Source organism: Chenopodium album, chromosome 10 (genome assembly GCF_948465745.1).
Source record: "Chenopodium album chromosome 10, dcCheAlbu1.1, whole genome shotgun sequence".
Classification (NCBI taxonomy): Eukaryota; Viridiplantae; Streptophyta; class Magnoliopsida; order Caryophyllales; family Amaranthaceae; genus Chenopodium; species Chenopodium album.
The window spans coordinates 12,804,221-12,831,270 of record NC_137843.1 but is presented as its reverse complement, the minus strand read 5'-3'; the positions used below and the strand labels follow the sequence as shown (position 1 = coordinate 12,831,270).

General features: G+C 35.5%; 2 protein-coding genes across 3 annotated transcripts; both read right to left on the bottom strand.

Annotated features, from left to right (window-relative positions):
* Positions 1-1,784: 1,784 nt before the first annotated feature.
* On the bottom strand, positions 1,785-6,418 carry LOC145563596 (uncharacterized). The gene is made up of 2 exons (XM_081624043.1): positions 6,090-6,418; positions 1,785-2,690 (listed from the first exon to the last, which is right to left on the bottom strand). The coding sequence occupies exon 2, from the start codon at positions 2,662-2,664 to the stop codon at positions 1,858-1,860; it is 807 nt and encodes a 268-aa protein (XP_081480169.1). The 5' UTR covers positions 2,665-2,690; positions 6,090-6,418; the 3' UTR covers positions 1,785-1,857.
* A 2,461-nt stretch (positions 6,419-8,879) lies between these two features.
* Positions 8,880-26,393, bottom strand: LOC145563595 (ceramide synthase 1 LOH3-like). 2 transcript variants are annotated; one of them, XM_081624041.1, is made up of 7 exons: positions 26,052-26,393; positions 24,090-24,316; positions 23,844-23,999; positions 19,874-20,059; positions 17,852-18,036; positions 9,464-9,530; positions 8,880-9,257 (listed from the first exon to the last, which is right to left on the bottom strand). In XM_081624041.1, exons 1-6 carry the CDS (start codon positions 26,187-26,189, stop codon positions 9,505-9,507), a joined length of 918 nt encoding a protein of 305 aa, XP_081480167.1. In that variant the 5' UTR covers positions 26,190-26,393; the 3' UTR covers positions 8,880-9,257; positions 9,464-9,504. The 2 variants fall into 2 exon arrangements, with proteins under 2 accessions (XP_081480167.1, XP_081480168.1); XM_081624042.1 differs by having other exon boundaries at positions 9,471-9,530.
* Positions 26,394-27,050: the final 657 nt, after the last annotated feature.

Below are 27,050 nucleotides of genomic sequence, written 5' to 3'. Positions count from 1 at the left end.
ATTATTAGAGGGTAAGTCACCAACTTAAATATATGATTTAGATAATTAGTTAGGATTATGAAGTAGTACAAATATTGAGAAAACCTTAAAATTCTTCGTCGTTTTGTTGTCTGAGGATCATGTGAAAAAGGTTATTGAATCACTGAAGTATCACTGACTAATTAAAGTTGATTTTTTTTTTTTTTTTAATTTTATTTTATATATTTACTCCATAAAACTTACTTTTACTTTAGTGCTTTCATTTTGCATGAAAATATGATGCAAATGAGTTAAATTGCTCTATTTTTACGGTGTGAAATTATCAAAAAAAAGAAGAGTTCTATTACTTTCAAATTTTAAATATGATTAATATTGTACTATACTGTGTTAACTCAAGAAATTTCACCTGACTCATGAGTATTCAATTCGCACTCGATTCGAAATAAATTTTTGTTGATACTACTCCATAGTGAGGTGATGATTAAATCTAAGTAGGTGTAAGATATTCTTGAGTAAAATTTAAACTTTAGTCATAATTCAAGATTCTATAGATATTAATATGTTTAATGATTTTCTTAACATCTAAAATATTCCATGGTTTTCACATTCTCAACTTTACCACCTCATAATCATCATGGGATCTATAACTTTTTATTAAGATAGAGCTTTTAATTGTAGTTGAATATTCTACAAAGTATATAACAATATATAAAAACCATTCATAAGAAAGTAAAAATATCCCAGGACACCTTTTTAATGAATTAAAAACATGTTAAGTTATTAACTCAACATGCTTGTCAAAAAAAAAGTTATTATACTCAACATGAACAATACTTTTGTATCAAAAAATAAGAGGTTGAAAAAAAATGATGAGTAATTTCTAAAGACTATAAAAATGCTTAATATAGATTTGAATCAAAGATGAAAGAAAATTAAAGTTAAAAGTCTCACCGCCTTGTTATTTATAAATTCTTCTTTCATACTTAACTCCAAATTTCAAATATACCTAACTTGGATTTTGGATGTATATTTTCATTTTGTGTTATTATTTTTCATTGGTTCATTAATCTACTAGCTTAAGGCACCAATAATTAGCATTGTTTCTATTCTTTTCTTGAGAGGAAAGTTAGTAAAGTAAAAGGCATACTATTATGGTGAAGAAAAACTAGTACTGAGCTGAAAATATAGATTCCCAAAAGTAGGTCACCTGACTGCTCTGCTAGTGGAAATCAATCCTGCTGTTCCTATCATATTCATCCTTCTACTACTACAAAATTCAATTAGACTTTAAGAGAGTAGAACTATTCAAACATACTCGTAAGAGTTTATCTAGAAGCAACCCAAATAGAAGTTGCTTTCGCTGTCAAATTTCTTAAGCTGTTAAACTCTTACAGATGAAGGAAATGAGAATGAATAATATGGTCAAACTAATTGGTTGTTAGAACATGGTCATCAAAGCAGAAGCCGAGAATTTGCACCCAAAAACCGGTGCCAATGGAGGGAGCCAGAAGCATAGAAGTTACATACTAAAAAAACCGGTGCCACTGGAGGTAGCCAGAAGCATAGAAATTACATACTAATTGTGAAGGATCATCTTCCGTTGTTTCATATTTGTTTCAAAAAAAAATCTTCCGTTGTTTCATTTTCTTAATTTTGCAGACAAAAAAATTTACTAAAATGTTAAGCAGAATCAATAAAATACTGAGCCAAAAAGACTGAATGGCAACATTACCACTGCATATACTTCATGTATCCTCAAAACGTGATAATTTTTCAACCTAAAGCTTAAAATTGTTCAAGGTATAATATCTTTCTCAATAAGCACTTTCTTTTAGATGGAAATATGAAGTCCGTCTAACGCAACTACAATGAACCTTATCAGGTGTACAACTCCGTATCAAGCAGAGGATTCTTAAGCCAACTAGACTTCATCTCATTTTCATAGCTTGAAGAAGAGAAATCAAAACCAGGCAGGATATCCTTTACCAGAAGAGATCTAACCAACTGCATCACAGGTATACCATAATCAGGCCAGGAAACGCACAAAATACCTCGGATATTGTTGATCTGGCATCGGGCCAACAGAGCAGCAGCAAGACCGTCCACCACACTTCCTGATGGAAAGTAGTCCATGTCCTTCAGAAGGGATGGTCCACTAGAGGCTTCACCAGAACCTTTTCTTTCCGAGGATGTCTCAAGCTTGTAGGCCACAGTATCATCCCTTGATAACTTCCCACGAAACTTCTGTATCTGAACAGAATCTAAGACCAATACCCTCTCTGGAACAATCTTTTCAGTGAGAAACAGTTTTGAAACAGCGTGACATCTCTCTGCAGGTACATTTAACTGGACACAAACAAGGAGGACTAGCTTTTCAGTATCATTTAGTGAGTAAATATTGCAAGATTTATTCTTCAAAGAGGGCGCAATGGTGTTTCCAGAGAAAGGAATTTCAGGGAGAATGAGCGTTCCTATGAGTTTTTTAGAGGACAAATGATGAAATATATGAAGAGATGGGGGTGAAATGGCAAAGATAAGAAGTGAAGGACGAAGAGTTTCATTAGTATAAGAATCTGTGAGCACAATGAATGGAGTTGGAAGTGAAGGAGATGGAGGGACAAAGATGTTGAGATCCTCATCGGAGAACCTTGAAGGTGGGGGAATGTCAGTCAGCACATCATCCATGCCTTATAAAACTTGAAATGATCACTCTGCAAATTGCAACATTGGAAAGTTAGCAAAGCTTGAAAACTTTGTGGCTAAGGAATCTAGCAAATTAATTAATAAAGCACTAAATTTATAGCATAATTCAGATTTCAGAAAGTAGCAATGGTCATATAATAAAGATTAACCATTCCCTTTTGTTATAGTAATCCCGCCAACCGTTAAAAAAGTATACATACTATATAAAGTAGTTGCCTTTGCTAAAATAGTACTCTCATTGTCAACTTTTATTCAAGTTAGAAATAAAAAGAATAAGCAAACATAGCTTAAATTCTGTTTCACATCTTTATTTTTTTACTTCCACCAAATCATCATTTAATCTGTACTCTGTTGCATTTTAAAATTACTGACTTCATACATTACCATAGACATAGAGCCTGAAAATTCAATCACAAGGTCTAAAAATGGAAAACTTCACAAATAGTCATTTGATGAAGAATAACACCATTAGGTTTATAATTTCCAATACCCTTTTCTTTTGTTTTATCTGAGTGAACATATCAGGGTTCCGGGCTGGTGAGTGGTGGCTAATAACACAGAAGATATAGCCCAATACCTTAACTGTGAATGCAAAACCTAGTTGTTTGGTTGACCTAGGCCCGGGAGAAGAAATACAGCCAAATAAACCTCAATGACTCAATATATAAAGTGTATTCTGGCAGTAAGCTTTTGACTGCTCCTTGGATTTCTCAATATTATTCTTCACATCCTCAATCAATCAAAACGATAATCCAATAAGTGGAGTCAGCTACATAAACCAAAATGATTATTCAATAATCCATATACTTCATATCCTTTCTAACTCCTTCCCTTACGATAAAATGCCTCATGCTCATACAAATCCATATACTTCATATCCTTCCTAACTCCTTCCAACCAAGTCATTTTCGGTCTCCCTCCCCCTTGCTTAACCCCTCCATGGTCCCACTCTTCCACTCTCCGTACCGGTGTAGTCTCAGGTCTCCGTCTTACATGCCCGAACCAACAGGGTGATTTTCCCTTACTTTGTGAACAATGTTTGCCACACCCACTTTCTTGTGAATAATCTCATTTCTAATTCTATCTCTTAGAGTGTTTCCACACATCCATCATAACATGCGCATTTCCGTAACCTCCATCATTTTTATGTGCTCCTTCTTAAAAACCCAACATTCTATACCATAGAGCAACACTACTCTTATGGTAGATTTCCTTTTCAACTGTAGGGGAATGCTACGGTCACATAATACTCTCGTAGCCACTCTCCATTTAAGTCACCCCAATTTAATCCTGTGGACCACGTCTTGATCAATGTCAACATTTTTCTGGATGATAGACCCAAGATATTTAAAACATTCATCCATTCATGGTCAAGTCCTTTATGTCCTTTCTGTCCAAACTCAAGGCGCACTAAAGCGAGAGGGGTTCTACTGCGCCTAGTTGCGCCTAAGGCACGCCTCACTATATGGGCAGTTAAAGTGCGCCTCAAGTGCTTTTTGTGCGCCTAACCCAAAACGCCTCGCCTAGACTAAAATAAGCGCTCACCCTGATCGCCTTGCGCCTAAGCGCGCTTTTTCAAACACTGAACTCAATACATCATCGCTTGTCCTTCTCTGTGTAACAAAGCAGCAAACCAAATATTCAATCTTACCCCGACTTAACTTAAATCATATAGATTCCAACCTTTGCCTCTATTGCTCCAATTTGGCATTAACCCCATCTTTAGTTTCACCCATCAAAACGATATCATCCGCAAACAACATACATCATGGAACCAAACTATAAAGTTATGACACACAAATTCTTAATCTAAGGAACTCATAAATTCTATAGGTAGCTTGTGTTCATATCTCTAAAAGATACTCTCTACATTGTAGCAATAACTATCTAACTTCAACCATCTTAGAAAGAAGTGTACTTGTCCAATTTGTTCAGAACAGCACCTCCACCCAATAGGGATAAATATGCATATATTATCACATCCCTGGACCTTTTCTGCAATCGCATCTTCATCAAACTTTGTGGACGGTGAACCTTGTGGTTAGTAATGCTGTAGCAAAAATAACCAAGTGAATCTCCCATACATCCTCTTATTCCAACAATTCTTGTAGTTCTCATCAAAATAATATGTCCTTGAAGTTCTTTGTTCTATCATTTGCAGCAAAACAAACCTAATATCATAGCCTAAAGTATGATATTGTTGAATTATGTCTCATACTTATCTCATTAATTAATTAATATAAATCAAGTACCTAGGCCCTAGGGAATAGATTCTTTGCTAGTCCAGACTGCACACATCTAATCCCCCACTACATCACCCTGGTGGATGACTAGAAGCCTATTAACAAAAATTGATTGAGAAAATTCTATCGAAAAAATCAAGTGTACTAGAGCAACGGAATCTGTGAGCAAACACATACCACCCTCCAGGCCTACAACATCCCTGACCACTACAGTAACATTAGACTTGCAACTGGCAACGCATGTTGTAAGTCACTGTAACACCTGTGAATCTTTACCACTACATGCAAGACAAAAGTAACATTCATTCTAGCACATTTGCCACTATCATCCTCACCAGGGATGTCAACAATGAAATTAATACTGGTTTTCATTTCTTTTCTATTATGCTTTTCATTGTGTGTGTACAAATCAATATAATCCTTATAACTTGTTCACCCTCATCAAAAAAGTAGGAACACACCAACAACACTCACTCCAAAAGTAAACACAAAAGGTGAGATCATTCATTGTAATTATACTCCGTAATTCAACGTGACTAGTGAAGTAGACAGACAAATGATAACTCCATACCTTCTCAAACATCATCTTCAACGGTTCTAAAATTTCTTATTTCTCCTCTAAACCACCTCATACGGAACCTAATCAATGGCGTATTTCGAGATTTGGAAGCCTTAGGCTGGTCATTTCTATTAACTCTTAATTTCATTTCAAACCCTTTATTCTGTCGTCAACAGATTCCAACATTTTACTCTCAATGATGAAAACTCAACGGAATTTCAGAAATTTTCTGCATTAAAAAAACCTATTTACACACATACCCAATTTGAATTCAAGCTTAAACAAACTTTTTCTAGTGTTACTTGAATTTCATTGTACCACAAATTGTACAAAATAACCTAATCATCAAAACAACGAATTACCCCAATCTTCCTAATCAGAAAAATCAAGTTTATATCTCTTTCTTCTTCTTCAAGATACATAAAAATAAACAACATTTACATAAATTGATCGACTGATTTCACCCAAAAAAAAAAAAGAAAAAAAACCCCTAAAATTGAGATCGGAATAACCAAAACAACGGTGAATATTAAATTGAGGTAACATTGAAAACCTCAAATACTGAATTAATTGAAAATGAAAAGAGATTGAAGAGAGAGAAATACCTCGAGCTAGGGTAAGTTTCCAACGGTGGTTATGACGGCGGAGAGTAGAAGAACACGGCGGCCGGAAAAGAGAAGACGACGTAGAAGAGTTCAGTGGAAGTGGAACGGAAATGGAGTACGGAGTTTAATGTTTTATTTTGGAGTATTTTTTGGGGATGGGAAAAGTGTAGCTACTCTATTTCTTAACAACTCCTTTTGCATGTCCCCGGTTTACAATAATTTTATTGTACATCGAACATTTTTGCAAAAAGTTACCCTTTTTCTATATAAAAGTGATCATTTTTCTTTACAAAAGTGACCCTTTTTATTACAGAAGTGATCCATATTTTCACAAAAGTGACCGTTTTTTTTTTTACAAAAGTAACTCTTTTTTTTTTCACAAAAGTGGCCCTTTTTTCACAAAAGTGACCCTTTTTTTTCACAAAAACAGAGTATCAAAATTAAAAAAATAAACACAAAATGCAAAAGTTAACCCAATGGCTCTACTTTCATCCCATATCTTTATCTCTCCTCAAAACTAAACATTTCCACCATTAACAAACTTTCAAATTCTTTCTTCGCTAGCAACGCCGATAGCGACCATCGCCGATTCCACCATTTCCGACCATCTCACCGAGCAAAGTGGCAACGATGACGATGACGACGACTATGCACTTCAAGCTTATTAACTGCGAAATTCCATTAAATAACAAAAATCAATAAATAAAAAAGGCAAAAACCTTTGAATCTCAAAATCAATAGAGATAAATCATGGAAGGAAATGAACTGCAGCAAAAAAGAAGAGAAGAGGAAGTGTGGAGAGAGAAAGTGAAAGAAGAAAGCACTCAAAGAAGATGAGGATCCAGAAAATGAAAAAGATAGGAAGAAGGTGCTCACGTGCGAGTCCAAAGAAGCTGATTTACAATATTGATATTGTAAACCCGATTTTAATAAACTTTTGTCATTTCTTAATTGCAAACCTTTTTTATTTTTTTTCTTTACTCCGGTCTCCGTACTTTGTTACTGTAGCTTATGCCTTCTTTTTTTGTTTTTCAAAAGCTTTTTCTTTCTTTTTTGTATGGCAACATTGGCAAGTAAAGAAATGCATATCAAATTATCAATAATAGCTTAGAATCTTAAATTTGGTTTAGATTAATCAAGGATTCAAGGTGTTAGATTTGAGTTTTGAGAACAGTGACACTTGTTGAAAGAGTTTTTTTTTTTTCTTAATTGAAATTTTCAAGCTTGAGTTCAGATCAGTCAGAATCTAATAGGCCCTAAAAAAAAAAAGATGTCAATTTTTCATGAACAACAATTATATAATTAGGGATTGCAAGAGTATATTGCCTTTGTTGATGATAAACATAAACCTCTAATTTATTGCTTGTTTGGCATCATTTTTGGTTTTTAGTTTCCTGTTTTTTTGAAAACCAAAAACCAAAAACATGAAACAAGAAAAAGGTGTTTCCACTTTTCTGTTGTCAGTTTTCAAAATTATCATGATTTTAATAAGTTTAAATAATTTTTTATTCATTATGGAGCATATATCATATACTTTTTTAAAAAAAAAAACAAAAAACAGAAAACCACATCAATGTCAAACGAACCCTTAGAAAATACCTAAAGATGTCTCTGGGTCGTGTCAGGTCACGCCTCGTGCACGGCCCAGGCCCACGTGCCATCGTACCGGGCTTACGTGACTAAGCAAAATTACGTTGATTTTAGCATGCTTTGTCATACCGGGCCCGGTCGTGCCATGCCTTACCATGCTTCTCCCATATAAAGGCGGCCCAAGGCCTACACACACAACACTGTACCGTATCGTATTTTTTTTTGTGTCCATGTCGTACCGTGCTTTTTTCGTGCTGGGTCATGCCGGGCTTCGGGTCGGCCTGACAGTGCCATCTTTAGAAATACCCCAATTTTTCAAGGCATTCTATAAATAGAAGTGCATGTGACTAATAAACTTAGCTTCCCAACGAAAAAAGATGAGAAAATCCAAGGACAATCACCTTGTTGTCCAATTCTAAAGCTCCTTTATAATTATAATTATGTTCTCCTTCCGTGTTTTAATAAGTGTTACAGTTTGACTTTTTTCACTATTCACATAAATACATAATGGTTTTGACTTGATTAATTCACTAATATATTAAAAACAAATTATATTGTATAATACGTTGTTGTATTCGTTATAATGTTTACTTTCATAATATGAATTTTCCTATAATTTGATGTTATAATGTTTACTATAATCGGAGGGAGTAACATTGATCTTCTTTCGAATACACTTAAAAACACTTAAAATAGTACATGTGATAATGTTTATCACCAAACAAAGTAGACATTCACATAAATCCATCTTGATTACTCTTTTTACAAATCCAAATACTTTTCACTTTTCATACCAAGCAAAGCTTGATGAACTTGGTGGGGAACTCACCTTGTAATTTTGAGGTCACAAGTTTGAGTCATACCTACTACATTTCCTAGAAAGTAGGGAAATTCCCTTATCTCCGCCCCAACCCCCCCTCCCCTCTCAAGGGTTGGCCTGCGGAGCTAGCTTAACCTGTAAAAGGTGCTAGTTCAATAGGGTCTTTTATCTAACCTTTAAGAGGAAAAAAATAAAATTGCATTTTCCATCCTGTACGCGCTTTTAATCTTACAATCCCTTTCATCTTAGCTAAAGAAAGCAATTCTTGTCATACTAACCTTATCAAGACGCATGCATATCGGTATACTCTACCTTTGCTGCTTGCTTTAAGGTTCACGAACATAGAAGAGAGAGCGCAAGAGTGCAAGATGGCAATAGATTAGCAATTTACACACTGTCCGACAGTCTTATTCGATTCAGAAATATCAAATAATAGAATGAAGTTTCTTGGAATGTCAGAGACCTTGAGTAGACTAAATTATGTTACACTTGAATACTGCACAAGATGGCTGAGACCTCGAATATCTTTGGTTATATGTGGAAAACTGTTAACTATCACAAAAAAATTGCTATGAATTGCTCGACTGTTGGAACAAAAGATTACAAGAAAGGTGCATCTTGAGAACCCTACTAGTTAAAAAGAATCCCTTGAATGCAGCGTCTCAAACTCTCTTCAAGTCGAGGGTTACATTAGTGTTGTTGAATGGCTAATATGCAAATCGAATTGCCACTTCACTACGCCTTCAGTACAGTACGCCCTGTACAAGAATAGCAAATGCAAGTTGTCAGTAAATAATACCGTAAGCAGAAAATGGTTTTCAAAGAAAAACAAATGCTTACAGCATAAGCCCTTGACTATGATGCAAGATGGTGAACAGCTAAATTGGCAGTCCTTCCCCAAAGTCCACACAAAAATTAAAGAGAACAGAAAGAGGAGAGAAAAGGGAAAAGAAATACAGCATACATGCTACCTCTGCAACATCTAGTGTTATGATCCCTTTTAGATCAATCTTCATGTTCGTCTTCAGAATCTACAGAATAACAATAATAGCAATCAGAATATCATTGACGTTGACAATCAAACAAGAAATGCAGACAGATTTTATAATTGATATTAAAGTTGTACACAACAAATAATTTGCATTGGTGGCATGAGTTCCGATGCAAAATTTAGAAACCCTTGTGGTGGGAGCTTATTCATAATTTTGCTTTGAACTTCTCAATCTATGCTATCAATGGGAACGAGAGGAGGAGAGCATGAGAAGGGAAGGGACAAACAATGGAGGCTGAAGGAACCTAGGCAGTAATGGAGGTGCGGTGGGGCAGCAGCAAGCTAACTTTGGCAGGTCTATACAATCAGTTCAACAGTAATCAGGGAAGGGGGAATTGGTGGGGATCGTTTAGAAAGTAATAAAAGGTGGGTAAGCAGGTAAGTGGAAGTATATTGGTCAAAAAGAGAGACTGCCTTTCCAGAAGTGATACTCTCTCCGTTGTTCTTCCTTCAATGTTTTCAATGCCAACTTTAATCATGCATTTGTTACGAGTCTCACGATTCACAAATCTGACAAGATCCCACATGATGACATGATAAAATTTCTTTATATAAGTAGGTGCACAGTTTGATTGTAATCGAGACATTCCTTCCAAGAAGAGCAAATAGGAACGGGGGGAGTACATAGCAACTGAATTTAGATGAGCATAGATGACATTTGTAGGATTGAAACAAGTTGAGAGGAGAAAGAAAACAAAGCCAAAATTTTAAAATAGCTGGGGTCGGTTGCATGAACCGAGAATTTATTCCCTATATCCACAAATACAGTCTTCCTCCATCAGACTGTTTTGACTGCTAAATTCTCTTGCAAACCCACTTTATTCATGTCTTTACTCCCTTCAATCAAGTCATCTTTAACTTCCCTTGACTTCTCTTGAAATCTCCATTATCCCAATCCTCTACCTTCCTTACAGGTACATCCCCTAGTTTACATCCCACATTCCTTAAAAGACCTAAACCAACGTAGTTGATTATCCCTTTATAATACACAATATGCAAAATTATTCCTTAAGGTGTTCTCACACATTCATCAACATAAACAACCCTGATATACTAGTCTTCTTAAAATGCTCCTTAGAAGGTCAATATTTTTGCCACAAATAATAATGCCAACCTAATTGACTGAAGTATAAGATCACACAACAATAAATTCTACAACTCGTTAATCACCCCAAAGTCCCAGACTTAGGGCCTATTCCGATTTACTGAAAACAACTGAACTGAATTGATTGGGGCTCAACTGAACTAAATAGAGCTGAAATGATTTGCTTATGAGAGAAGGAAATTAGGAATTGAACTGAAGTGAAGTGATTGGAGCTGAACTGAACTGAACTAAATTGAACAGAACAGGCCCGGCCCTTACCCTTATTGATTAGCCAGATTAAGAGTTAAGGTCAATGACGGGAAATATGTCAAAGGTGTCATTATCATGCTTCTAAGGATGCTTTTGATGGTCAATAGTTGAAATGGAGGACGAGCAGCACAAAAGGGAAAATGAAATCAAACTGGACCTCCAAATCACAGTTTAAATATCAGCAAAATGCTCCTGAAAGACCTCTGTGCTATACAAGAAAAGAATTAAAAAAGGAGTCCAATAGTCCATCTACGTAAAATGAGATGGGTATAGTTCCTGATATGAGAACCAAAATAGTATAACTAAGTCTTTTCTATTTAAATTACAAGTGTACACTGAAGCCAAATCACTTTCCCCGATAAAACATAAGATGAGTAAAGATTCATTTAAAATTTCTGAATACTTTGAAGACAAATCAGTAATCTCTGTAAGAAATGCCTATCCACCTACGTAGTATGTATAAATTTGATCCTCAATTAGCCATTTGGTTGTGGGAAATCTCACTGATCAAACTTTAGCAATCTCACATACTGGAGCTTTATGGTGACAGTTCATCACGTAATAAGAATCCAAATATATAGATACAGACCATCCGCATTAACAATCTTTATATAAAAAGATAAATAATATTATCCATTTATTATCATAAACTGTCATTAACCCAGTATTATCATCAATATGCTTCAATGCTTCATACTCATAAATAACTAAGGGTTCCAGGGTTACTCCAAAACATTACCTGAAATCTAAAAAGATGAATCCCATAATATAATCTTTATCTAAACAAGTCATATTTCTTGACTACCCATTAACAACTTTCATGCTCCCCACGATAACATCTTATGACTAATATTTTTTCCTACTATTCTCATCATGATTCTCATCCAGATACCTAAACAACTCAATCAGAAATTCTTTTCTCGTACTTTGATTTTTTTTTTTTTATGGGTCTACAAACTTAACTATGGATCATAGACACAACCATTTGTGGATGCACCAAAAAAAAAAAAGAAGCAAAGAAATACTCATTAATGCATATTACAATTCCATTTTTGCAGCTATACAAGTTGTGGATTTGAACTTGAATGTTGATAGCGGACCTAGCAAAAAGTAAATGACGGCTACTAATTTTATTATGGCGGTGAACATGAAAAAAACTCCTCCCGCCGGTCCTGGATAAAGGAGGAGGGTTACAGAAGGCCAGTGTACAACTTTGTCACATCGCTTGACATGAGCCACAATGATTGAGAGTATTATTAGGATGGGTGACCTCGTGGGAAGTCCTCAAGTTGGTTAATGTAGCCAACTCCACTTAAAGGATTAAGGATGTGTTCTATTCACCTGATTTTTCACTTTTCTGAACAAAACTAAACTTATATGAATTTATTTTTCCTGAACTTAACTTAACCAAACTTATATTAACTTAGGGTGTGTTCTATTCACCTCACCTCTTATCTGAACTTATTAGTCCTTATTAGAACTTATTTTAGTCATAAATTGAACTTGGGTAGCCCTGATATGTTGAAAATAAGCTAATAATCTAGAAAATTCTTGAAATATCTTGTGTAAGAAAAAAAATCTAAGCATAAATATCTAGTAGTTAGAAGGACCTAGATAAAAGTCTACCACCTAAATTTATCTAGATAAAAATAGAAACATGTAGAAGTAAATTGTTGAGGTAAGTCGGTGGAATTATAACCGACAATACATAGTATAAATAGGAGCATACTTGCATGTACTCACTTCACTTAAGCCATGCAATAAATACATCATCATCATTGACTTCAATTCATTTCCCACAATACAAATTCATCATAACTTTCCACTACAAACCCACTACGTAGCTACTCCTCCAATTTCTTACATTTGATATCAAGAGCAAAGTTAATCCAAAGCCTCCATTTTTATCATCCATCTTCAAACCTCATTTTAACACCAACTCTACCTAAATACAAATGGCCTCCCCTTCTTCAAACACAAACTTAAACACAAACACAAACAATTTTAATCCCCAAGTTAATTGGGTACCTACATTTAAGGAGGAAAAATTTGATCACTGGAGTATGCAAATGAAATCAATCTTCATCACCCAAGATATTTGGGAAATTATTGAAGATGGCTATGAGAAACCCAAATATGCCAATGAAGAGGCTTCTTAGGATGCCTCTAAGAGAGGCCAATATAAACAAAACATAAGAAGGGATCATTTTGCCCTTTCCATAATTTATCGTGGGGTAGATGAAACAATACTACCTACGATCATGGCCGCTACAACGGCGAAGGAGGCGAGGAGTATCCTGGAGACAAAATATAGAGGCTCGGAAAAGGTAATACTTTTTAAACTTCAATATTTGTGGGGTCAATTTGATAGTCTACAAATGACCGATAATGAATCAATTCAATCCTATGTTGATCGAGTCTCAAATATTGTAAACCAAATTCAATCTAATGGAGACACAATTGAAGATGTTAAAATAATCCAAAAAAATTTACGCACTCTTACCAAAAAATTTGATCACATAGTGGCTGCTATAGAAGAGTCTAATAAAGATTTAAAATTGCTCAACATGACTGAGCTAATGGGCTCTCTATTGGCTCATGAAGAAAGAATGCGAAGATTTGATGAGCAGCCGGTAAAACAAGCTTTTCAGGCTAAATTAAAATTTTCAAATGGAGAAAATAAAAATGGCCATGAAAATAATTTTCAACCAAAAAAGAAAAATGTTAATAACCGTGGTCAGGGAAAAGGAAATTATAAAAACCAAGGGAACCGACACAATAACTCTTTTGGCATATTATGTAAGAAAAATGGTCATAATACAAGAGATTGTCGGTAAAAATGCAAAAGATGTACACTACACTCTCATTTTGAAAAGGATTGTTATTTCCGACAAAAAGAAGAGGCCAACTTTACATAAAATAATAACTCTAATAATCAACTATTTTATACCTGTTTAAATGCTCAAGAAGAGCAAAATGACATATGGTATATAGATAGTGGTTGTTCCAACCACATGACCGGAAATAAAAATTTCTTTGTCACTCTTAATGAAAATATAAAATCACAAATTACTCTTGGTGATGGGAGTAATCAAGAAGTTTCCGAAAAGGGAACAATTGTTGTTAAAACAAAAAATGGCTCCTTCAAATTCATCCCCGACGTCTTTTATGTCCCTGCTGGCACAAAATTTACTAAGTGTGGGCCAATTAGTCCAAAAGGGCTATATGGTGAAATTTGATAATAATCAATGCCACATATATGACAAGAAAAAGGGGTAACTAATCACTACCACTAAAATGACTCCAAATAAAATATTTCCACTTAAAATGCAATTGGAGTCAAACACTGCCCTAAGTATAACAGTGGATGAATCCACCTTGTGGCATTTGAGATTCGGGCATTTAAATTTTGACAGTTTAAAACTGTTAAAAAATAGAGAAATGGTAATTGGGCTACCACCAATCACCAATGAAAAGAAAATTTGTGAGGGTTGTATCTATGGCAAAATGCATAGATCACCATTCCCAACCTCATCTTGGTGTCCATGCTAATATATGGGGTCCTACCAAGAATCCGTCTCTTGGCGGAAAAAGATACTTTTTGTTGATTGTTGATGATTTTTCACGCATGATGTGGGTATATTTCTTGGAGAAAAAATCAGAAGCATTATTCCACTTCATGCAATTTAAAACCCTCACAGAAAAACAAAGTGGGCATTCAATAAAGGTTCTAAGAACCGATCGTGGGGGAGAATTCACAAGCTACGAATTCAACAAATTCTGTAAAGAACACTGCATCAAAAAGGAGCTCACAATCAGACGCACACCACAACAAAATGGTGTTGCAGAGAGGAGAAACAGGACAATTACTGAAATGGCTCGGAGTATGATGCAAGGAAAAAATCTGCCTAAACATTTTTGGGCAGAAGCCGTCCACACAGCTATTTACATCCTTAACAGGACTCCCACGAAAGCAATAAGAAGCATGATGCCATACGAAGCTTGGCACAAACGAAAGCCAAGAGTTAAGCACCTCAAACTTTTCGGGTGCATTGCATATGCCCACGTCCCAAAGGAGAAACGGGATAAGCTAGACGGAAAAGGAGAAAAATGTATCTTCATTGGAAACAGAGACGAGTCAAAAGGATATCGTCTCTATCAGCCCGAATCAAAGGAGTTGATCATCTCCAGAGATATCATATTCAAAGAAGGAGCACGATGGAAATGGAACGAGAGCAATCCACAATCTAGAATTTCCAACAGCAATCATTCAACCTCCAAGCCCATATCAAGGCGAAGGCCCAGCCAAGATCAACACCAAGCAGCCCAAGATCACCACCGAGCAGCCCAATGTCACCATCAAACTCAAGTTCAACGCTAGAATCAAGTCCAACACAAGAAGTTCGACGATCACGACCCAGGTGTCCTCCAACCTACTTGGATAAATATCAGTGTAATCATGCTATCATGGCTCTCATTGCCAGCGAGCCACAAGGTTTTCAAGAGGCAGCATGAGAAGAAAAATGGATTGACGCCATGAATGAAGAAATCAAGATGATCGAGAAGAACCACACATGGGAGCTTGTTGAAAAGCCTCAAGACAAAGAAATAATAGGCCTTAAATGGGTCTACAAGATCAAATACAATGAAAATGGCTCCATTCAAAAATACAAGGCTCGCCTAGTTGCAAAAGGCTATTCACAACAACTTGGAGTTGATTTCAACGAGACATATGCTCCATTTGTTCGAATGGAGACAATCAAGTCAGTCCTTGCACTTGCAGCTCAACTTAAATTACAAGTCTTTCAATTAGATGTCAAGTCTGCTTTTCTTAACGGAGAGCTAAAAGAAGAAGTATATGTTGAGCAACCGCAAGGATATGTAATCGAAGGCAAGGAAGAAAAGGTGTATCGCCTTCGAAAGGCCCTCTATGGGCTCAAGCACGCTCCTCGTGCATGGAATAGCAATATCGATGGCTATCTTAAAAATGGGTTTACAAAAAGCCCTACATCAAGACCCAAGGTCACATGATTTTCTCATCTTGTGCCTTTATGTAGATGATCTTATCTACATGGGCACTAACCCAAAAATAATCGAAGATTTCAAGAAAGCAATGATGTCAGAATATGAGATGACCGACCTTGGAGCTATGAAATACTTCCTTGGCATGCAAGTCAAGCAAAGTCCAGGAAGAATTTTTCTCTCACAAGAGAAATATGTTGAAGATATGCTCAAAAATTTCAACATGAGCGATTGCAAGCCAATGGCCACACCAATGGCTACAAATGAGAAACTCTCCAAATATGATGGAAAGGAGAAAGTAGATGCATCGAATATGATGGAAAGGAGAAAGTAGATGCATCGATCTATCATAGCATGGTCGGATCTCTCATCTATTTCACAAACACAAGGCCCGACATAGTACATGCAGTGAGCATTGTCTCTAGGTTCATGAGTGAACCTAGCAAGACACATCTTGCAGCAGTAAAGAGGATTCTCTGGTATATCAAAGGGACGAAGAGCCATGGAATAATGTACGAGTCCGAGAACAACTACAAGCTCACAAGCTATACAGACAGCGACTGGGTTGGAAGCATTGATGATCGAAGAAGTACGAGTGGATACGTGTTCCAGATAGGATCGAAGTCCATCTCCTGGTCATCAAAGAAACAGGCAACAGTGGCACTATCATCATCAGAAGCAGAATACATATCAGCTACAAGCGCAGCATGTGAAGCAGTCTGGCTAAGGAGAATTCTTCAAGATCTACGGCAAGACACGGATGATCCAACAACCATCCATTGCGACAATATGTCAGCTATTGAGGCATGACAAGGAATCCAGTCTTCCATAGTCGCACGAAGCATATTGAGATACGACATCACTTCATCCGAGAACTGGTCGATAAACAGGAGATCGAGCTATAATTCAACAAGACCAACAGATAAATTCCTCCATTTCGAAGACAATTCGGTGTTCAAGATTTTTCTGATTAAGGGAGAGTGTTGAAAATAAGCTAATAATCTAGAAAATTTTTGAAATATCTTGCTTAAGAAAAAAATCTAGCATAAATATCTAGTAGTTAGAAGGACCTAGATAAAAGTCTACCACCTAGATTTATCTAGATAAAAATAGAAACATGTAGAAGTAAATCGTTGAGGTAAGTCGGTGGAATTATAACCGAAAATACATAGTATAAATAGGAGCATACTTGCATGTACTCACTTCACTTAAGCCATGCAATAAATACATCATCATCATTGACTTCAATTCATTTCCCACAATACAAATTCATCACAACTTTCCACTACAAACCCACTACGTAGCTACTCCTCCAATTTCTTACATGATGAACCCTTATCACAACTTATCTGAACTTATCTAAACTTATTTTTCCTAAACTTATCTTATCTGAACTTATTAACCCTTATCTGAACTTATTTTTTTTGAAATAAGTGGAAATAAGGTGAACAAAACACGGCCTTAACTTAACTTATCTGAACTTATTACGCTAAAAATAAGTAAAATAATTCAAGTTGAAGAATGAGGTGAACATGGAAAAGAAGTATCTTTTTCATATTAATAAATGCATGATAACACATAACCTTGAGTGCAAAATTTTAGACAAAGAATACAAGGACAAGAATGAGAAACATTCTTTTCTTAATATAACTAAATGCGAGATAACACAGATCTGCAAGTGTTTTACACTTTTACTACGTTTTCATAAGTGTTATTTTCCATTTTTTACGCACCAAAAGGAATGTTGTCATTCTCAAAAGCTTTCCAGTGAACAAAATAAAAGAGGAAAAAAAAAAAGAGCCAACTCTGATAGTTGTTATGGTGCTCATCATAGCTAGTCAGCATAGAACCATAGAAACACTAGCTTGGTTACAATTTCAGAGAATTGAGGAAAATTAGATTAAGAAATTTAGCAAGAAGCTTACCTGAACGAACATCGTCACTTAGCTGACCTCTAGCTTGGACTTGCTTCACAAGCATTCGATACATTAGCACCCACCAATAAATATGAAGAACAAGCAAGCAGTACAGGAGAGTGTTGAACAAGTAGTAATAAATAGGTCCCTCTATTGGATGTTTCGACTTATCAACTGACTGGATAACTTCATAGCTGTCATACAAAAGAGAAGACATGTATTTACTATATATAGGAGGGGAAATAACCAAGAAACCGAAGTAGCTGGAAGCCTGGAGCAAGAGCAGCTACAACAATAACAAAGCAGCAACAACATGCACCCCTTATCCGCAATAAAGAAGACATCTCCCAAAAGCCCCTTAAAGGAAACAATTTCAGAATATATGAAAATACTAAGGGTCTGTTTGGCCAAGCTTCTGGAAACAATTTCTGTTTCCTAGAAGTAATTTTTCAGAAACTGTTCCTAGAAAAAAAACTTGTTAGAGACATATTTGTTTGGCAACAAAATTTTAGAAGTGCTTTTGAGAAATAGAACAATTTTACATTGTTTGGCCCATTGTAAAGTGGCATAGTACGGCCATGCTTATTTGATAAAATAAGATTACTGTGTATTTGATAAAAGAAGATTAATTTGTATGAAGTATTTGATAAAAAGAAGATTAATGTTTATTTGATAATTAAAGATTAATTTTATTTGATAAATGAAAATGAGTGGAGTACATGTTATTCAATTTTTTTTTAATGATATAAGACCCATTATCTTTCTCACATATCTCTGTCTTTCCCTGCTAGTGCTACTGCTGTAAGCCATTATCTTTAACACTAGTGCTACTGCTTCAAACCACCACGGCACCATCACTTGCTATTCTTAATATGTCACTTGCTAAACCCATAAAAATCCATCCTAAAAATCATCGGATACATCAATCCGGCCTCCCACCCGCTCCTCTACAAGTTCACCAATTTCGCCACCACAATCTCCACCAGGTCAGCGATAATAGAGCTTCGGGGTTTTAATTGCAAATACAAAGCATGTTTTGATGGAGTTGTGGTCAAATTTACAAAGATAAAGATAGAGGAGAGTGAGGATAAAGGGCTTGATTATATGAGGATATATGGTCATTTTAACTTTTTTTAAGGGTATATTGGTCCACATAAATTTTCATTTAATGGAATAAAACTCCTCCCCGAGAAACTGAACCAAGAAACTACAAATTGTAGCTTCTACTTCTACAGCGTATTATATTCCATAGTGGGCTTCTCGAGAAGCTGAATTTACTTATATAAATCAGACTGTTTGGCCTAGTTTCTCCTTTTACCACTTAGAAGCACTTTGAGAAACCCGGCCAAACAGGCACTAAATAGTAAAGATTCAGTAATATTCCTGCCTTCAGCCCAGAATATGTGATCCAGATATAATCTTTATAAGTTAGAAAACAAGGAATCTGAAATTTAAACAATAAGAGAATAAAGTAGACAGAACTGGAGCAATAAAAAATAAAAAAAAATAAAAAAAATAAAAAACAAAAAGAGTGAATGACTCGGCTACTTTGTCCAGAAAAAATGGCAGGGCCATTGGACTTCAATCATAAATTCATAATTATAGGTCAAGAGGTTTTTCAATTCAGTAAATTAAGGATATGTACTCTTCAACTTAAATAAGGTGTCCTGATTCTGGACTGGTCCAAATCATACTGCTTTGGTTTATTCTGACCTGATGTCCAGGTCTAAATAAATTTTGACCATTTACACTCGTATATAAAGAGAAAAAGAAAGAAAGAAAGAAAGACGAAAAAAAACATTATCAAGTGGGATCATGTTGTATTCGTGTATGTATAATCCAAATTTTTAATATTCACAATTTATATTATTACCCAACTATAAATATTTAGTGATAACTAAACCAGATTGAAGCTCTGGTGTGATTCTTTTTGGTCTGCTTAATCTGATTTGATTATGAGAAGAACAAGTTTATGAAGTGAGGTAAAGAAGACTGGTTTTCATAAACAAGTGAATGTGTCAAAGAACTAACCTTGTACTCCAAAGAATCCAAAATGGGTAGTATATGAGGCGGAGCAAGATCCAAGATATAACAAAGAAAATGAAAGAGACGCTAGCAATTGCTTCAAAACCACTGTATTTCGACATCTTCCCAACCTCAAGAAACACATCACTTGCATCATGGAGAGCTAAGATCATCGAACCAGCTCGAGCAAATCTGCACATTCAAGGAAAAAAAAAATAATAAATAAATAAATTGGCACAAAAACATGAGATTTGCATGCTCAAGCACATCTAAAATGTAGTCAAAGCTGTATTTACTACATTCATATTAAGATACCCTGATATAATTAATTCTCAATGTTTACAAGATGGTACCCTTTGAAGCACATAATGATAATGTTACTGGTTCATAATAGCAGCATGGAGCACTGTTGCTTTTGATGAAGCCATATTTAACTTCCACTTCATTCATGCTAAAACAAATGCCTCCTATATAGTATATACTACGACAAGTGTTAACATCATCATCAACAACAACAAATTTGGGATTGGCTAACATGAATCTTCATAAGGAACATCAACAGAAAAAAGGACACAACAAAATAACCAGTTTGAAAAAAGGTGTACAAACAGAGAAAAAAAATGAGCATCCAAGTAAAATTTAAGAGAGTTTTAAAAGAGTATCAAAGAATAAAATTTAAGAAAGTTTTAAATGAGTGATAAAAACGAGTAAAAAACATAATGGTTTGAGAAAACTTTAGCAAAGAAATCAATACAGTTTATAAAACAAAATTGAGTAAATTAATACAAGTAAAAGTGTATATATATATATATATATATATATATATATATATATATATATATAAGTTGGTTTTATGCTGTGAGGGTCAGTCATCAAAGCAGATTATTCATTTTAAAAAATTATGAATTGTTAAGCTGGAAAGATTTCATAAGAATTGGTCGACGGATTTTCAGCTTTGAGTTTATGAATTCAAGGAGATTCATATTAGAACTTCTTTCCTACCAAGGATATTTGATGTCTGCAGCTCCAGCTAAAGATCACCTTTCTCCAAGGTAGCAGCCAAGGGGAATATTCCAGGTAAAGAATTTCAGTGAAGCAAGAAGATAGATTTTAGTACAGAAATTAAAAGCTATTAGAGTTTCTCTTCATTTGAAACTTCATTGGGTTAGACCAGAAATTCCAATCTTTTCCTGTTGCCTTGGACAATAAGGATGGAAACAAAATGGCATACAGGTGCTGATGGAGATAAGTACCTTAAAACCCAGCATAATAATATAATATCACAGCCATTTACCTTTTCACAACTGAGTCTGCATAAGATCCCCACTACAACATTATTCTTCCTTTTCCCTAACCCCTTACTTGCCTAAGTATAATCAAAGAAAGAGAGAAAAGACTGGAGAGAAAGACAAGTAGTAAATGTCTGTGAGAAGCTTTAAGTGAGGGCATCTATCAACAATTTCAAAAAAAAAGATCAAGCACTTAGACCCTGAATTCATTGACCTTCAATTGGGAGGGTCGTAAGTCTCATAACCTGTTACCCCATTTCCAACTCATATGGAAACTCCAGTCGTGAGAGTATCAGGTCAGCACGGTATATGCCTTTGTTCATAAAAGTTGGAGCATCATTAAATTGAAATTTGAAAGCCAATGTTCTTTTCAATCTAGTGATGCATGTGGATGGAATCTATCAAAGCCTTACTCCTATAAGTGGGGTCAGCTACATGAACCAAAAGTGATTATTGTGTGTAGTCATCGACAAAAAATCTTCCTACTCCATCCGTTACGATCCAATGTCTCATCCTCATGCAAATCCATATACTTAATATTCTTCCTAACTCCTTCCACCAAGTCATTTTCGGTCTCTCTCTCCCTCGTTTAACCCCTCCATGGTCCCACTCTTCCACTCTTCATACTGGTGCGCTCAAGGGTCTCCGCCTTACATGTCCAAACCAACGCAGACGATTTTCCCTTAATTTGGCTGCAATGCCTATCACGCCTACTTTCTTGCGTATAACCTCATTTTTTATTCTATCTCCTAAAGTGCTCCCGCACATCCACCTTAACATGCACATCTCCGTAACCTTCATCCTTTACTGTGCTCCTTCTTAGAAGCCAAACATTTGGTACTATAAAGCAACACTGGTCTCATAGCAGTCCTGTACAATTTTCCCTTCAATTACAAGGGAATGCTTCGATCACATAGCACTCTCGTAGCCGCTATCCATTTAAGCCACCCCGTGCGCCACGTCTTGATCAACGTCACCATTTTTCTAGACGATCGTTCCAAGATATTTAAAACATTCACTCATGGTCAAGTCCTTTCCATTCAAACTCACCACATCATCACTTGTCCCCCTCTGAGTACCAAAGCGGCATACCAAATATTCAGTCTTACTCCAACTTTGCTTAAACCCTCTAGATTCCAACCCTTGGCTCCATTGCTCCAATTTGGCATTTACCCCATCTTTAGTTTCATCCACTAGATGGAAAATACTAACAAATTATGAAGAGAAAGCTTTGTCATCAGAATTTGAGGTTTTCTGTTCAATGGTAGTTTTGATGCTACATTACCTTATAGAAAGGGCCAACTGGCCAAGTGCTTAGTCACTTGCCTACTCTAGAATTTTATACACAAATTTTTATATAAATCTTTAGAATGAATGATAGTTGTTATGCATGAAACTCAATAGGATCAATTGCATGAAATTTTCAATTGATGTTATCTGGTGCAGAAATTTCAAGGCAGCAATTTTGGAAGCACATGCTTTAGAAGCAGAAAAATTAAAACTGTTATCAAATTTGGACTACATTTCAAGAAATTCAGAAGGTAAGCAACAAAGAGGTGAAGATTGAGAAGCGTAATATGTTCCCTAGAAAACTAGGTATATAATTTTGCACCAGTTACTATACTTATCAAAGTAAAGCAAATTGGAAATTAAACACAGAAGAATATGTAGTTCGTTGCAGTTGCAAGTCTGCAACTAAAATATATAGCTTTCAAAGTATGGCACAGAGTACTGCGGAGCTCGATGGATCAGACAACAACGAAGTATGATTACTTTAAAATGGTGGTAGATGAGATGACTTGGGGGGGGGGGGGGGATAATGCAGATATCCTGAAAGTAGCAAGAATATATGAAATTGCTCCTTATGACGATTCAGGTTAGACGACCACGAATCATTTTGGGACTAAGGTTTTGTTGTTGTTGTTTACAACCAGAATCGCTCCTAAATATGCAGTAAACTTGATACTGAAAGATGGACTTGACCATACACTCATACGGCCATACATCATTGATCTCTTACGGAATATTGCTCCTTCTGAATTTTAATAACAGCAATAAATGGCATAGCCAAAGCCATAAGTTGCGAAAAATATTGTTTAGGTTTATATACTTTCTGCAGTTTAACCTTTTCTTGTTTTCTGTTCCTTTTTCAAGTAATAATCTAGAGAGGGGTGTGGATCAATGCATCTAAGACATATCACGCATGTAAAAAGATATCAATACGAAAAGTACAGTTTAAAGAACTAAATGCGATGGAGAATCAGACAATCTACCTTATCGAGTCTTGATCAATAAAGTTTATTGATTATCTATTCAAATTACAACAATATTGGGTAATCTTGTTCAAATCTACCCTTAACTTACCTCCTTCAGCTACCTATTAATATACTACCATCTTTCCGATTCCACCCGATAACAAAATCTATAAGATTGAATTATATTTGTGCCAAAATGACATTGTTCCTTATTAACCTAAAAGAGTAAAAGTGACAGTGTCTAATTAACACAGGTTTATTTTTAGTAAAGAATAAACGTGATAAACTACAGGTGGTTTGTAAAACAAACCAAGTTATTATAATTTGGCAAATAACTCCATGCAACAGAACCATCAAGATACTGCATTTCAATAAGACTGAACAATCTGAAACGCAATATGTATGTAAGGAATAAACTGTCAGAAAATATACCTGGCAGTATAAGACAGAACAATAAGAATGACAGTTGCAACATGATGCCCCATCGAAACACCAAAGTCAGAACGCCTTGTTTCCCAAAAAATAAGTGCAAAGATTGAATATGTGTAGAACCCAGCTGTATACATATAAAGGCCTTTCAACTTCATCCTGCATAGAGAACAATAAGAGAATGCATACAACATAAAGCTTTGACAAGCAAGCAGAAAAGTGGCCATAGAAGAGAGTAAAGTATCTTACTTTGTTTTCTGGTCAGGCCAGATCTGATCACCAGGCCCCACCCAAAAATATTTTGTCTGGGTGAACCAAGGCTCACTATAAGTCACAGAAAGAGCAAGAATTTCTGCAGACAGATAATACACACATTTCCAAGCTGATTCCTTGAACTTTCTTAGCTTCTTCTTCCCATCAGCATCACCATCTTTTATATGATAATTCTTTCCAAAAATCAACCTTTTCCCTATTTTCTGCACCAAATAAACAAATGTTAGATCAAGATAGAACACAGCTGTAGAATGCTAGCATAAATACTGAAGTAGCTCAGAAGGCCTTAACAAGATAAAATCAGAATCAAACCCCTTCAATTTACAAATTGAACTTCAAGCTCATAACTACAAAATACCACTAGCAACTAACTTTGCACTATGGCATGATTTCCAGAATCGCAAGTCTGGATCCACTTGTTAAAATAAGAATGATGACTAAGTAAAAGTGAGACTAAAACTGCAAAAGAGGGCTACTAAGCCCATTATAAATTTTATATTATAGATAATTTGAGATCCCAATAAGGCAGTAAAGTTTGATCTAGACAAGACGCCTAGCAAAACCTATCGCTTTAGGTTCGGAAAATGGTGTAGAAGAAAGCATACCATGGCACCCCACCTCTCTGAATAGCCTTAAGTACACTATCACCAGATGATGCAAAGATCGCATTACAATAGTTTAAAATTTAGACACAATCACACAATGAGACTTATAGCATTGGTATCCATCTAGTCCTTACTCAATACATTGTAATCTCATTGTTTCCTGATATTCACTCCTATATGAGAAACAGGAGGGGTTAGCCAATGATCCTATGACAAAATATGAGATAAGGACGCCTCAAAGAAATATGACCATTACTCTGAACTTGATATTAGTTTTTCCATCTACAAAGTACTCAATAAATATAGCAACACTCCCTATCATTTTTGTGCTAGAGAAATTACATTTCTTGCAAAAAGGCATTATAACATTAATGAAGAGCAAAAGCATGGGTTATCACATAAAGACCTTGCTTTTCTAACTGACTCGGAGTGGGTGAACTGTTTATTCAATCCCCATAAGAGGTAGAGGAATTTTAGGCGACGCCAACTTACTCTATGTTTGGATAAAGAGAAATGGAGGTTAGGAAGAAAAGAGACATGGAGGGATGCGTCATCCTTTGTTCGGATATCTAATGCAAGGAGGGAAGGGGAGAAAATTGGAAGGATCCATTTTCCTTCCCCTTTTAATAAACCAAATCCCTCCATTGTTGGAGAGATTTGGAAGGAAAATGGAAATTCACCTTCTCCCTCCCGTCCCTTTTCCTTCCCTCTTTTTCCTTCCCCTCCCTTTCCCTTCACTATTGTTATCCAAACATAGTGTTAAGCAACAATTCGAACAACACTGGAGTGCTGGACTAAACTGAATTACCACAACCCATAATTCAGTTAAACACAAACATGTTAACATGTTCGTTCAACACTCAGGCCATAAAATTACACCTTTTACAGCAATTGACATAACATAATTGGAGTAGGAATAAAGTTGTGTATATAATCTTACACAAAAAGACTACTTTAGAATTCTATATTTTAACCATCACTTAGAAATCCAGGCCGAAAAGACTAACTTTAACTAATGCTTGGATATATAGTTTGGGCATTCGGGGCACTTGCAAATTCTTGTATCAGACGGTCTAACAGTTTATATCACCCTAATAAAAACCCGCAAATTCTTGTATCAGACGGTCTAACAATTAAAAACCACGTACCACAAAAACAATCAAATTAGTAACCCAATAGTTCCAACATATAATGTCAATCATAACGTAGTTTTAGACCAATCAATCAATACAATGAATCACTCAATTGACAAAAGCATAATACAAAAAATAATAAAAAAAATTGTAATAAAACTAAAAATTGATGAGATAAGATTGAAGGGATTAGATTATACCTCAAAAACAACTCTATCCAAGAAGAAACGAACGGAAGGAAAGAATAGAGCAAAAAAGGGAAGAACAATGAAATCATGAGAACTGGGGTCAGATTCTTGTTGCCAATCAATGGAAGTGAAGAAATCGATCAAACCCATGATTAGTTTCGTGAATCAGATTTAGGGGAGAATATAATCTAGAATTTAGAGAGAGAAAGGAGAGATCTTTTCTTCTTGTTAATCTTCAGAGAAGAAGAGAAGGCTGACATAAGTCGTCGTCTCCTCTGTTTCTTTCTCTCTTCTCTACAAATTCTGCCAATTTGCCAGAGTAGTGGAAGAATTGACTAGGCTAAGCTACTAGTTCGGCTGCTACCATAAAAGGTTGATCATCATTAATCCTTAAACGTACCTCTTTGATTTGGACAAAAGAAATCTAGTGAATAAAGATTTAAAGATAAAATATTTTGATTTTACAAAACTTAAAATAAGAGAGTGGACGAGGGGGGTAAATGGAGTGGTTAAAGCTTTTCTATCAAGTTTAGATGATTTTGGGATTCACCGATAAGAAGAAAGTGATACTATATGTTTGATTTCTATGGTCATTCAATGCATTTTGATCTATTGTTTGCAAAAGGATATAGTACTTCCTTGGTATATTTTTTTTAAAATGCATCACTTAAAAAATCATGGACTTCTAAACAAATTTTTTTTTTTTCTATGTACTCCCTCTGTCCCACAATATATTGTTTCTATTTTCCTATGTTAGAGACTCAAAATGTTGTTTCTATTTCTATCTTTGGATAGTATGTAAAGACCATTATGCTTTTAATTTTTTAACTTTATTCATTGAACTTCCTAATTTACCTTTAAATTATCCACTTGCATTGTACTTTTCCACTTTCTCTCTAAGGCACCGTTCTTTAGAGCTGCTCTGCTCTGCTTTGCTCTGCTGAGCCCTGCTCTGCTCAAAAGAAATCTGCTCTGCTCTGCTCTATTCTGCACTGCTCTGCTCTATTCTGC

Bases quoted from the DNA above. Each gene is read 5' to 3' on its own strand.
- LOC145563596 (XM_081624043.1), bottom strand. From the start codon at position 2,664: ATGGATGATGTGCTGACTGACATTCCCCCACCTTCAAGGTTCTCCGAT.
- LOC145563595 (XM_081624041.1), bottom strand. From the start codon at position 26,189: ATGGGTTTGATCGATTTCTTCACTTCCATTGATTGGCAACAAGAATCT. The intron at 24,000-24,089 runs GTAAGATACTTT...TTCTCTATGCAG, and splicing joins TGGCCTGACCAGAAAACAAA to GATGAAGTTGAAAGGCCTTT. The intron at 9,531-17,851 runs GTAAGCTTCTTG...GTTATTCTGTAG, and splicing joins AAGTGACGATGTTCGTTCAG to ATTCTGAAGACGAACATGAA.